Source organism: Sinocyclocheilus anshuiensis, unplaced genomic scaffold (assembly GCF_001515605.1).
Source record: "Sinocyclocheilus anshuiensis isolate Anshui unplaced genomic scaffold, SAMN03320099.WGS_v1.1 scaffold542, whole genome shotgun sequence".
In the NCBI taxonomy this organism is placed as follows: domain Eukaryota; kingdom Metazoa; phylum Chordata; class Actinopteri; order Cypriniformes; family Cyprinidae; genus Sinocyclocheilus; species Sinocyclocheilus anshuiensis.
In genome coordinates, this window is record NW_015547685.1 from 464,300 (window position 1) to 478,687 (window position 14,388).

At 34.1% G+C, this 14,388-nt stretch overlaps 1 protein-coding gene across 1 annotated transcript in view; it reads left to right on the forward strand.

Moving 5' to 3' along the window:
• LOC107703242 (GPI-anchor transamidase) overlaps nt 1-14,388 on the forward strand; it is a 46,323-nt gene that overhangs the window by 3,962 nt on the left and 27,973 nt on the right. Inside the window, exons 2-9 of the mRNA XM_016505790.1 lie at nt 3,008-3,061; nt 4,131-4,222; nt 4,514-4,649; nt 4,946-5,057; nt 5,137-5,233; nt 6,751-6,868; nt 8,164-8,274; nt 10,975-11,147. Coding sequence (XP_016361276.1) covers nt 3,008-3,061; nt 4,131-4,222; nt 4,514-4,649; nt 4,946-5,057; nt 5,137-5,233; nt 6,751-6,868; nt 8,164-8,274; nt 10,975-11,147 — 893 coding nt within the window. The remainder of the gene's footprint in view (nt 1-3,007; nt 3,062-4,130; nt 4,223-4,513; nt 4,650-4,945; nt 5,058-5,136; nt 5,234-6,750; nt 6,869-8,163; nt 8,275-10,974; nt 11,148-14,388) is intronic.

The following is a 14,388-nucleotide window of genomic DNA, read 5'->3' on the forward strand; positions in this document are numbered from 1 at the left end:
TGTAAAAATCGACGCGTTTCAGAAAGGCGGGGCATAGAGGAGAAACAATAATGTACAGTATGTGGAAAATAATGTATTTTTTTAACCTTAAACCGCAAACATATTTCATTACACCAAATACACAAAATAATGTTCTTTTTAGCAATATCATATGACCCCTTTAAAAGGTGTCACTTACTTCAGTTCATCGCGACCTCACAAAGTTTCTTTGTAATCAATGAACCTCTTATTTTCATTGTGTTACAGTCAGTGAGAGGATTCAAAATCCGGTGTTTAGCCATGAGTGAATTCTGACTCATTTGAACGGAATGGCCAATCAGAGGTGTTCAAGAAATCAACAGAAATGACTGTGATTGGCTACATTGCTCAAAAACACGTTGTAAAAACTTGACACATTTCTGGACCTTTATAGGGAAACAACCAAGTGAACAAAACTATATAAATGACATAATAGATGAATGAAGTGTGCACTGTTTTTTATTTATTTATTTTTTAACATGATTCCCAATTATTTATTTTCAGGATTTCTACTATTTGTACAGGATTTAAATTTTTATTTCAATGTTGTAATTAGCAATTCATGTAATTTTATCTTTGAAGCAGATTTGTTGTGTGACAGCAGTTTCTTAAGGGTCAAGATCAAGCTATCTGCATCTCCTGCGCTCCATCAAGTAACTCCCATAATAGCTGTCACAACTCAAATTAATGCACGACTCAGATTAAGACACTGATACAATTATAAAGTAATTATTTTATCACAAATAAATCTTTCAATGAAAAATAAATAAAACGGGCTGTGTCTATAGTATTATAGATTACACAACATATAATATTGTTTTCAAATTATTTTTTTAATTACTATTTTAAATTATTGTCCCTGGATTAGTAGGGTACTCTTGTAATAGTAGCAGTGGCTGGGACAGATTTTAAGTATCAATTCCACTTAAAAAGATGCAATCTAATCCTGTTTACATGAAATAAGCCTGCTCCCGACCTGTTGCTATGACAGCAAGTCCAGGATGAGATTTGAAGACCAAATAATCCAAGATCATGCCAAATCGTCAACAATCAAATCCAGCAGAGTTAGCGACATACGAAGAATGGGCCCCTGCATTGCATCGTTTTATTGTTATTATTGTCATTGTTATTATTCACTCTGTGCAAGGCAAAATGCCTTTTCATCATCTTGTCATCTTTCACTTATCTCTTTTTTAATATTTGATGTGTTCAAACATTCACATTGACACAAATACATCATGTTTACAATATAGGCCCAAATGTCAACAAAATGGAAATATATTATTCACAATATAAATGTCAAACAATGTAAAAAGTTAATGTTGCTTCATTTTAAATCTAAAAGTTTTTGTGACACACTTTTCTAGTGAGCTTCCCTTGTGGAACAGAAGTGAATAAGAAAATACAAGAAGTTTAACTGTATTGAATGTGCATTTGTAGTGTACTTCGAATCTTTAAAATCTTTACAAGTACCTAAGCAATGTAGACAGCGTCGTTAATTAAGTAACCTGTTAATTCGATTATTGTTGTTTCACATTCACACAGCATGTTAAAACATCACACTCTTACTTGATCTGGAGAAACTGTGTATCATTAGAAATATTAAAGGGGTCATATGACGTTGCTAAACAGAACATTATGTTGTGTATTTGGTGTAATGCAATGTGTTTATGCGGTTTAAGGTTAAAAAAAACACATTATTTTCCACATAATGTACATTATTGTTGCTCCTCTATGCCCCGCCTTTCTGAAACGTGTCGATTTTTACAAAGCTCATCGTTCTGAAAAGCGAGGTGTACGCTGATTGGCCAGCTATCCAGTGCATTGTGATTGGCTGAATACCTCAAGCGTGTGACTGAAATGTTACGCCCCTTACCATACTGTGATGCCGTATCTCGGTGCGATGAGACAACACTAATAAAACCCATTACAAACTAGGCATTTGTTGCATCCAGTGGGGACATAATTACTGATTATAATGACTTATACTGTCTTTTTACGCGTTGCGTATCATAAAACCATGTCTGCATTTGCTCAAAAATGACCAAAGAGTTTCTATATTTTTCCTTTTTAAAACTTGACTCTTCTGTAGTTACATCGTGTATAGTACACGACGTAACTACAGAAGAGTCAAGTTTTAAAAAGGAAAAATATAGAAACTTTTTGGTCATTTTTGAGCAAGATGCTAACGGTCTAATCAGATTCAATGATCTATGCTAAGCTACAGCTAAAAGTGCTACCGCCAGACCCGGAGATAGGCTTAATGGATTCGAAAACGGTAAAACTCAACTGTTTAACTCTAGGGGAGTTGGAAAATGGGCCTATTTTCAAAAATAGTGGCGTGTTCCTTTAAGTTCAACTAATTGCATTTTATATCAATTTAAACTACGGTACATTTAATGGTTACATTCAGTTCCCACTTAAATATATTATTTTAAAGTATATTATTTTCATAGTAAGCACTCTTTTTAAAAGTATGTCAAATTATATTTTTCTTATTTGAATGTTTTAATTTATCAATATTTGGCTTCTTCTAACTAGTTTTAAAGCTCCACTGGTTCAAAACCTGTGCATGATGTTTCATGTCACATGACTTCCTGCAAATGCATCTCAAAGCAGTCATTTCATGCCTTGTAATTTTTCTCTATAAAGTGCATACAGCATTCAGTCAGTACATGTGGAGGCAATTTGTGCTGTTAGCACTTTGCCATCATATTACTTAATTTAAGTGGCTTTCATAAGCTTTCATACAGTGGCTAAAATGGACAAAGACTGTATGTATGGTTTCCATTTACTTTTCTTTTGCCCATGGATTTACCTGAAAGAGAAAAATTTCACATTTTGTGCTACTTTTGAGAGTTTGATTAAATGAATAATGAATTATTAGTCTGCATTAAGGAGCGCACAACATATGAAATTGAACTGGAATCAAATGTTGAGTCTTGTTCAATTTGTACACCATTAATATTTTTATTTTTTATTTTTTTAGACCAAAGCTGGACAGTTTTTCAGCAGTGGCCACACCAACAACTGGGCAGTCCTGGTAAGTTTTAATTTTGAGAATTTATAAGAATTTATAATGAATACAAATCCTAAACATGTATTTTTGGTAGTAAAACATAACAAGACAACAACATATGATAAGCAAATCATTTTCAAATGCTCAACATGGTAAACTAGATTTATCCTGTGACAACGTAGAAGACATTTTATATAGCAGTAGTTCTGAACCTTTTTGACTTCAAGAACCACCGATGCCCACAACAATATTCAAACACCTCATCCAAGTTATTTGTGATTTAAGATACAGACCTTTTATTTTAAGAATATTTTATTCATTATTTTAGAGCTTGGCATAACTAGTAAGAAGTATATATTTATAAAATGTATAAAATGCCCATGGAGTTTACATGAATTTATATGCTCATAATTTACATGATGATTTTTCCAGGTTTAGAAATCACAATTTTAAAATCAGACTTTGTTTTTTAAACAGTGGTATAGTTTTCTTCAAAGGAAAAAAAATGAGGTGGGTGAGTCCCCCTTAGAAGTTTGCTGGGGCCCCCTAGTGGGCCCCGACCCACTGTTTATGAACCACTGTATTATAGTCAGTATTGTTATTGTTAATTAAAACTATATTTAAAATAGTTTTTGATAATTCAAATAAAGCTGAATAAAATATACATATTAATTACATATAAATACATATTATATTGCATATAAATACACTTAAACTTAAAAGTTGAAGTTATAAAATTACTACTACTATTACTAAACTAACAGTAAAATAAAAATATATTAAATCTAAATAGGAGAAGAAGCAAGACAACAAAGACATTTGGTTAATGCTGTTTAACCATTGTTTTAGGCTGCTGTTATAGGTTTTGTAAAAATAGGGATTTATTGCCGGTTAGCATTAATGTAATTAAGGGTACATATAGATAAATTGTACTAGCATATAATAGCAATAATAGAAAAGAAGAAGAAGAAAAGCTAATTTAGACATATTACATGATTTTATAATGTTTTTTGAATTTCAGCTTGCCAACATGTTTTCATAATTGCTGCTTTTTGCCATGTTTTTTGGAGTTTATAATCATGTTTATGTCTAGGTCTGCACGTCTAGATTCTGGTTTAATTATCGGCATGTGGCGAACACGTTGTCGGTATACAGAAGTGTAAAGAGACTGGGCATTCCAGACAGGTAAACTTACTCATTTGCTTCAATTATGCTCTAAAGCATCTTCTCAAGACACATTTAAAAAACAGTGGCCTGTTGAACGACAATATAATTGGACCAATCTATTGTATATCAACAATTTTTGCCTCCTGGCATCCTCATTACACAGTGACACATTATTTAAATGTGGAGAAAAATGGAGAAAATATCTGTTTTCTCCAGAGATAGCTGCATGTGTGCTCTTTTGTCACACCGAGTCAGTGATAGTTGTGTTCCTGTCTGCTCTGATTAGATGTGTTTGCTCTGCTTTCCCAGTCACATTGTGCTGATGCTAGCCGATGATATGGCCTGTAACTATAGAAACCCCAAACCAGCCACTGTGTTCAGTCATAAGAATATGGAGCTGAATGTGTATGGAGATGACGTGGAGGTGGATTACCGCGGATATGAGGTGAAGCTGCTTTTGGTTTTAAACTAATATCACTAATATTGGTTGTTAGTAAGGCTTGTTCTGTTTCAGCACAAGAAAATGTTTAAACTTAATGAAAATATTTCTAAACGAAGTCAAAGCAGAATCGACTATTGCTTGTCTCTGAGCAGCACACAATAGTGATGTTTCCTGAATGATTGGTGTTTTTATTTTAATTTCTTTAAGAACCAATTACTCACTTTTAAGGACAGTCATTTTTGAGATGCCATCTTTTTGTGGCAGGCCTTATTTTAAAAGCATTTCTTTTTGTTTTACAGGTCACAGTTGAGAATTTTCTGCGAGTCCTGACAGGGCGTCTCCCCCCCAGCACCCCTCGATCCAAACGTCTGCTTTCCGACGACCGCAGCAACATTCTCATCTACCTGACAGGTCAGACCGGTAACAGCCTCATTACTGGCTTTTGCATTTCTTCTTTTTTTTCTGAATCTGTGGGTCTCTGTTTTCACAGGTCACGGTGGAAACGGCTTCCTGAAGTTCCAGGACTCTGAGGAGATCAGCAACATGGAGCTGGCTGATGCTTTTGAGCAGATGTGGCAAAAGAGAAGGTTATTATTGAAAGAGATGCAGTGGACACACAGTAACTGTAGCATCTTGATTTATCACATATGATTGATTTATGACATATTGATTTATGACGATCTCAATCTTGTGGTGAAAGATCTGTGCTGGTAAATGAATGGTTATAGGTTTGAATCCCACCCCCTATCTATGGATATCACTGTTATACCCTTGACCGAGCCACTTAACTTTGTGTTGTTACAGAGAGACTGCAGCTATAACAAGTGTACTGTAAGATGATTTGGATGAAAATGTGTTATTATTATCACTAAATAATATTATTTATATATTATTATGATTTTTAAAATTAAATACTACTACTACTACTACTACTACTACTACTACTAATAATAATAATAAGTATTATTATTATTCTTGTTGTGTAGTCATTTATGGTTTCCTTAAAGACAACCGTGTGAATGTGGCCTGAGACAGTTGAAGTGGATATTTATCTATTTATTTAGTTTGTTTTTTAAAAAATATACAGGATCTAGGCTGAATTTGTCCCTATATCCTCATGCACTGTAAGTTCATCCCTGATTTATTCAAGAATAAAACAACGACTATCTTTATTAGCACTCAACAGATTCATACAAAATTAGATTAATTTAGTAACGGCTTGGTTTCATTTAAAACTATTTTCCTTGGAGGAGGAAAAATAAAAGTACTTAAGTTACTCAGTATAAATGTTCATTGAATGCTTGTTCAACCGTTGAATAAAAGCAATGTCACACTTCCAGTCGTATCAGCAAATGTATTCATTCAGCTTAATAATTGTGTACTTAATGCAGAGAGCAAATAGCAGAAATTGACCAAAACAAATTCCAAAACGCACATTAAATGACATCAAAGCACAACATAAAATATGCAATCTAGCCTTCATTGTGTGACTCCTGGACACAGTGTTGATGTACATGGCTGAAGCGCTGCAGCTGCCTAACATATTAATTGTATGTTATAAATGCCCTAATAGTCTGTTTAGGTTCCAGCGCAGTGTAAATATTGTGGGAGGCTAGAGTGAGGTGTAATGAGAGCTTCCTCTCTTCCTGTAGAGGACTACAGCACAGGATGTTTTGTGCCTGTCAATGTGGTAATTGCAGGCTTGATCCAATAACTTAGTAAAGCCCCTTTTGTGCTTCATTGCTCCTCCATTACATCTTAGGTTCATGCGATATCAAGCCTTCTCATTCGCTCTCTCTCGCTAGTCAGAGATGGCCAGAAGTGGTTTCTAATTTTTATTATATATTTTATTTTGTGAATGGAGCATTAATGGATGCTGGGTTCTTGGTTACCGTGGCAACGGCTTGCAGTGAGTGCTGTGTTGGTTGTATAGTGAACGTGGCTCAGACAGCCTTGATCCCTGTGCTGCAGGTCAGATCTGGCTATTATTACTTCACAACCGGCTTTAATTATAAATTACATTAGATTGCAATGTTATAAGAAGGAAAGTAATTTAAAACTGACAAGAATCAACCGGCTCTAAAACGGCCTCCTTTCTTTGCAGGTACAACGAGTTGTTGTTCATCATAGACACGTGCCAGGGGGCCTCCATGTATGAGAGGTTTTATTCGCCCAACCTCATGGCCCTGGCCAGCAGTCAAGTGGGAGAGGACTCGCTCTCAGTGAGTCAAACCTTCTGCTCTTGATCTTCTGCACTCCTGACAATTAACATTAGTTGTAGCTGTTGGATATTATTACAATTCTGCAGAACCTTTGAAAATCATTGACATAAAAATCATAGACAACAAAGTTTTTGGAGCTTAAATGGATGGGAAATCAGGATGATTTGGGACATGATGAGGTCTGGGATCAAACCAAACGAGCATCAAGGATAGGTGTGTTCCTGGAACGTGTGCTAACTGCTTTGATTAATTAATCAGCTTTATAAATTCATGCTGACCAAATTTAATATATGGCTTATGGATCATTACAGTAAGATATTTCAGATTTTAAAAAAAGAAATTAATACTTTTTTTTAGCAAGCATGCATTAAATTAATAAAAAGTGACAGTAAAGACATTTATAATGTAACAAAATAATTTTATTTCAAAGAAATCCAGTTCTTCTGAATGTTCAAATGTCCAAATCAGCATATTAGAATTAGGATTAGAATGATTTCTGATGGATCATGTGAGACTGGAAGATATCACATTTAAAGTAAATGAGAATACTTATTTTAAATTGTAGTAATATTTCACGATATTACAGTTTTTACTGTATTTTTGATAAAATATATGCAGTCCTTCAAAAACAAAACCAAACAAAAAATCTTACCGACTTCAAACTTTTGAATGTAAGTGTATCTAAGATGTTTAATCTGAGCAGCTATGTGAGCATTGTTAATCTTGTTAATGAAATTATTTATGAAAAATTTTTCTGAATGGTTTGTTACTATTTTGTCTAGTGTAATAAAGATGAGGCAGAACAATATGTACAGTATCATGGCTATACTTTTCATTAAAACATACTTTTTTTTTGTTGAATATATGCTTTAATAAATGTTTACAAATTTTTTAAATGTTTCAAAATTTGATAAAATATGTGAAAAAGAATACAATTTGACAAGATAAAATTAATAGAAATAACAATGTGATTAATAAAATATGACGAAATATGGGATACATTTAAATGATTTTTTTGTCAAAAGACAAAGTGTAAATAAACCTCTGTTAATACTTTGCATAAAAAGCATTACACGTGCAAAAAAAATTTATTGCAAACATTTTTTTATCGTTTTATCTAGTCACATTGGACTTGGTGTGAACAGGCTACAATACACTAAACTAGACTAGACTCTACATCTGTACACCATGACTCCGTAGAAAGCCCTGAACATTTATAGTTAATACAGATTTTAAATTATTAGGAGAGTATAGAAGATTGGAATTGGTTCACCTGTATTGTTTTGTCCATACAGCATCAACCAGACTTGGCAATAGGGGTCCATTTGATGGACAAGTACACCTTCTACTTACTGGAGTTCCTGGAGGAAGTCCACCCCGCTAGCCAAGCCAACATGAACGATCTGGTAAGTGTGTGTGTGTGTGTGTTTGTTTGGTGCCTGTTTATAATTCCAGACAAATGATAAGGAGAATGCTTTATCCACTGGGACGAACTGAACTTAAAAAGCGTCCGTCACAAAGACGTCCTGTGTCGCCTCAGATGAAAAGAACGGCCTTGTGGAGCACAGGTCTCTTAGCACGCCACTTTAAACAGAGTGGCTAATACAGGTGTAGGCCAGACAGCTTTGAAACAGTCAGGAGGGAGACCTTTTCTCTGAAGGCCTGGGTGAGCTTGAGTTTCTCTTCCATTCATCTGTGTGGTTGGAGTCCCACCAACTCCCACAATCCATTTTGATCTCTCCTGCCCTCCACATCCTCTCTGCTTGGCACGGTGCTTCCCTGATCAAACCAGTCCAACAACAGCCTCTTTTCTGGTGCTTTTTTGTTCCCCGTGCTCTTCTCTCGCTCTCTCTCCATTCTGCTGGATTAGCAACAATATTATTGATTTCCCGTGGGAGAAAGAGAGAGGTTTTAATGTTGATGGAAAAGGGCCACTTGAACTCTCATGAATGATCTCTCGCATGAATGATCTCTCTTTCACTGTCATCAGAAGGTTTGCGGAATTTCTTTCTGGATTTCACTGTGCACTGGGAGTTGTGCTAGGAAATAATGCTCTTCTATCGCCAAAGGTTCATTTAACTTAATTCTGAAATTGCATCAAGTACGCTCTTAAAATTGGCCTCTGAACTGGATGTTCAGTAAATGTTGTTTAGAAGCCAGGTCAAGGTTGGTTTGTTATTCCAGCTATAAATACATATATAGTTCTGTTCAAAAGTTTGGGGTCAGTAAGATTTTTTACTTTTTGTTTGTTTTTATTTGTTGTTGTTTTGAAAGAAATCAGTACTTTTATTCAGCAAGAATGAATGAATAACATTCACCAAAGTGACAGTAAAGACTTTTACGTTGTTGCAAAAATGTCTGTTTCAAATAGATATTCTTTTGAGCTTCCTCTATCCTGAAAAATTGTCATGACAGCTGTTTTCAACAATGATAATAATAAGAAATGTTATATATATATATATATATATATATATATATAGAATGATTATTAGAATGATTTCTGAAGGATCACGTGACATTGAAGACTAAAGTAAATGCTGCTTCAGCTTTGCCATTGCAGGAATAAATAGCATTTTATATCATATTAACAGTCATAAATCTATTTTAATTTTAAATTGTAATAATATTTCACAATGTTACTGTTTTTACTATATGTTGATCAAATAAATGTCTTAATGAGCATAAGAGACTTCTTTCAAAACATTTAAAAATCTTGCCAACCCAAATCTTTTGAACAGTAGTGTAAAGGGTGAGATGTTAAAATGTTTATATTATTATTATTATTATTATTATACTGTTGATGTTAATTAGACTGTATTAATAATGGAATTGCTGAATGGTGATGTTTTCATTTATAGCTGCTTTTTCTTTTCATTAACATTCAAATCAATAATTTACAAAACGACTGGGTCTTTAATCCAAATGTTGTTGTTTTTTGATTAGCATTTACAGCTTATTTGTTGCATTAATTCTCAAATGCTTTTATTTATCAAACATTTTCAAAGGACCTCATTCTTGATGTTTTTGGTAAATTGTATTAAATGATTCTGATTAGGTAGGCTTGAATCATTTTAAAACCATTTTATATTGACCTGTTTACAGTGAAGCAGGATAAACTATGCAGTCGTTATTGTTTGCTGATATGCTTCTGCACATGTTCCTGTTAAATCAAAAACCTTAGTCCACATTACTGGTCTTATTGTGCATTATTCATATGTTCACGCTATTCCAGAGGGGGGAAAAATGTCTCCATTTCCCCGTCATGATCTCAATTCCCAGCAGGTCAAAATTTCCATTCTTTCCACAATCAACTGCAAACCCGCATTCAGGTCTGGCTCCATTCTGATACAGAAAGTCCACTTTTCACAATCCAATCATTTCCCAGTGGATAAAATCAGACATTATTGAATCTCATTCAATATTCCGTTTCGTAATATTCATTGAAATATGTCACATTGGGGAAGAAAAAAATGAATTGTGAATGCAATTTAATGTCGACCCCTCCCCCCACACACACCCCATTCCAGCTGGATAGGATTGGTTATTAAAATATTTCATCCTGAGGTCATAGATAAAAGGATGATTTAGAGCTTAGGGTGAATTAAGAGTCAAAAGTCCCAAATTTAGATGTATTAAATGTTTAGATAATGACCTAAACCTCACCGAAACTGGTCACATAGAGAAGCATTTGTTTTAAAGTGCAACATTTTAATTACATTTGTTCCATATTTTTTTAAAATGAAAATGATGTTGAAAACCTCCATGAATGCTCAACCCAGTTTTACCAGCTGTTACTGGTTATGTTTTTCATGTCCATGTTTCATTCGCAAGCCGATTTTCATTCATTTTCAGAGTCCGTTTTTATAAGAATTAACAAGATTAATGACACTTTCCTGCACACCATAGCTGGATGTGCGGGAACAGATGTTATTTAAATGGTAATTTTTGTTCTTTTTCTTTTGTATTCATTTCTGACAGCTTGCAGTTCTATTAAACTGCAAATCCATTTGGGAATGAATGCGCTCTTAGAACTTGGCAACCCATAATTAATCTCTTTGTTTGTGTGTCTCAGTCTCATTTGACTGATAGCTGCGTGTTTGTTTCAGTTTAAGGTGTGCCCGCAGAGTCAGTGTGTGTCCACTCCGGGTCACCGAACTGACCTGTTCCAGAGGGATCCGGGGAGCGTCCTCATCACTGACTTTTTCGGAAGTGTCCGCAAAGTGGAGATCACCAAGGACACTATCAATCTGACATCCCCTGTAGAGCCGCCAATACAGAGGCAAGTAGAACACAGCTGTTAGTCTCTAAATGATCCTGAGCATTGCAGTTTCCTGGAAAAATGCAGTGTATCTTCTGTAGTAAATTGAGTTAATTAGCCCATTCAGTGTTGGCTTTTATGGGACACAAAACATGATTATATATATATATATATATATATATATATATATATATGTAATATTATATAATGCAGTTGGCATTGAAAGCTTAAATACTAAACATTAATTTTTGTATAATGTGTGCGGGGCAGGGGATCATGCTCATCGGGATGGTGCATTGAAGTGACTACAAGATGTTTATAGGACAAACATTTGCTGCATTTTCTATGCTAACTTTGGAGGAAAAATGATTAAACTCTTCTATGCATACTCTTAAAGGGATACTCACCCTCTTGATATTCAAAACATGTACGACTTTCTTTCTTCTGAGGAACGTAATAGAAAATATTTTGATGAATGTTGGTAACCAACATTGCATTTTTGTCCATACGTTGGAAGTCAATGGAAACCATAACTGTTTAGTTTAATTTTTGGGTGGTCTGTCCCTTTAATATGGAAGCTTGTTTCCACCACTGAATAAAAAAATAATAATAATTAAAAAAGTCAATTCGACTTTTTATCTCATTATTCAGATTTTTTGTTTATATCTCACAATTCTTATTTTTATTTATTAATTTATTTTCTCTCAATTGCAAGAAAAAAGTCAGAATTGTGAGATAAGTCACTTTCATTCATTCATTCTTTTTTTAATACTGTGGCGGAAACGGGCTTCCATAATTTAATGTCCAGTTTAATGTGAACATTAAAATAATAATAATATTTCTTTTTTTTTTTTGGTATGGCATAATTAAGATTTTTTTAAATGAGTGTTTAGCGGTTAGAGCAGCAGCCCTAATTAACCCGTTTTAAATGTTCCAGAGCAAGCAGTCTAATTTAATGAAGCATTAGAAGCATTGTGGCTGTTCGCTATTAAAAACCTTATTAGTGATATTGACTCCTCTAATGACCCGCTAATGATTTTGCATACTGCGTCACCATGGTTACTGAGAAATCTCCCAAATTGGGTCACACAGGTTTCCAGTATGATAAATAAGGCTTTTCTAATAGAAAGATCTGTTAAATCTTCTCTTCAAAACAATTCAAAACACGTTTAACAGACAGTTCTCACTGTGAACTTTAGCAAGCAGAATTATTTAAACACCATTCAGAACCTCTTTTTTTAAACTCTACACACAGTTCTACTAACTTTCAGCTTGGCACAGCATTTAAATTCACATTCAAAATGCAATAATACTACCAAAACCCTTCATACATATCTCAAATCAACTCATTGTTCTATAACACTAGCAAAGATTGTCAGCCAGGGTTGTTTGTGTCCTTTGTAAAATTTCTTTAACCACAAAAATGACAACTGTTAGAATTCACTGCTGTATATGTTACATGGTCTATGTACAAATATATTCCTAAGTTTCCCCTTTTGTATAGATGGTAAGGAAATTGAAAGACTAACACTGTGTAGGAGTTCAGTTTCAGCTATATCTAATTGTTTCCATAGTATTTCATTCTTTAGATTGGGAATATACTGTATTTCAAAATGGCATTACTGTAGAAATGCAGCAAATTGCAGTCTTATTCAGTTTTGTATTATGTTAAGTTTTGAACATAATTTTTAACAGTTTTGGAAAGAGTATGCCAACATGCAAATGGCATGTTATGTACATTTTGTAGGAATTTTGGTGGTGGTTGTCTATAAGTGAGAAAATAATTCAATTTGCTGGAGTCATTGAATGCATTTTGTGCCAAAGCAATGATAAATGAGCCACATTTTAGCTCGTGAAGACTGCTGTTGAGCTCACTGTGAGAAGAGTTTTGAAAAAGTGACCCAAGTATGGATAAATGGGTGCTAGAGACTGTAAAAAACTAATAGCATTGCAGCATTGTGTTGTGAAACATGTAGGCCACAAGATGGCAGTAGTATACAAGATGGCAGTAGAAAAAAATATATTACAGGTTTTCTCTGTTGTCAAACGAATCTGTAATGCAGTCAGTGTGTGGATAAGACTATATAAACACATATTAGATTCCTTAGCATCATAGTGAAGTGAATTAACTTTATCTACTGTAGCTGTATTGGAATAGCAGCAGCACATATCATTAAAATCAAATTACATTTGGACCTATCTGAATCCTAATTCATCTGAAACTACAGTGCAATAAAGCCTGCATTATTGCATTATTATTTCATTATTTACTGTTGTCAGGGTTACAAGTCAGATTATGTAAACAACATTATACCTTTTTCTAATCTTCAAAGATCATTTATAACTAATTAGTGTGTAAAGCTAATTTAGCAAAACCGTTTAAGTCTTCCATGTCTTATGATTTTTAAAAATTAATATTGTTGGTTACCGGAAAAAAACAAAATTTCTGTTTGAAAACCAAGTTGGACTGAACCATGAACCAAGGAAACATTTTGAATGGGTCAGACTGAGCATGACGAGAAATAATAATGACCCCCCCTCCCCCATCTTAGTTCTAGCAAATACATTGTAATCCATGACAATTTCTAGTACCCCTCACTAAAATTCTACTCCTTATGAATAAAATTGCTATGACTAGAGTAAACGGCAGCTGAGATCTCAATGTATGACATTATCATATGTTGAATAAATAAATAATTAATAATAAGTTATGTATGATAATATATGAGATAAATCACTCTGTTCCACTGAAATGCAGCAGAACGCTGATCATTTTCACCAGGTATTGTGTGAATTGTCCTTCCTCTAGTGTTTTAATTATAAACATTAATAATTGTATTGTATAGATGCAGTTTTATGTTACTTAGAAGCAGTTTGTTTATGGTAATCACACTATGTTTTAAAAGTCAGTAAGATTGGGGTCAGGGCTTTTTAAATTTATTTTTTCTATTAATATATTTTGGTGCATTAAATTTATAAAAATTGACAGTAAAGATTATGGGCCCTATCATACACCCGGCGCAAGTCACGGCGAAAGCATTTTTGCTAGTTTCAGCCCGATGCAGTTCTCATTTTCCCGACCTGCGCCGCGTTGTTTAACCCTTGTGCGTCAATTAAAAAAAGTTACACATAGGTCCATACGCAGTACCAAATCTTCCCCATTAGATGCCAGCAAAACTCTGCTGGTGCAAACAGTGGTTGGATTTGTGATTTGCAGTAGAGTTTTTCTCTCTCAAATATTACAAGAACACACACACACAAT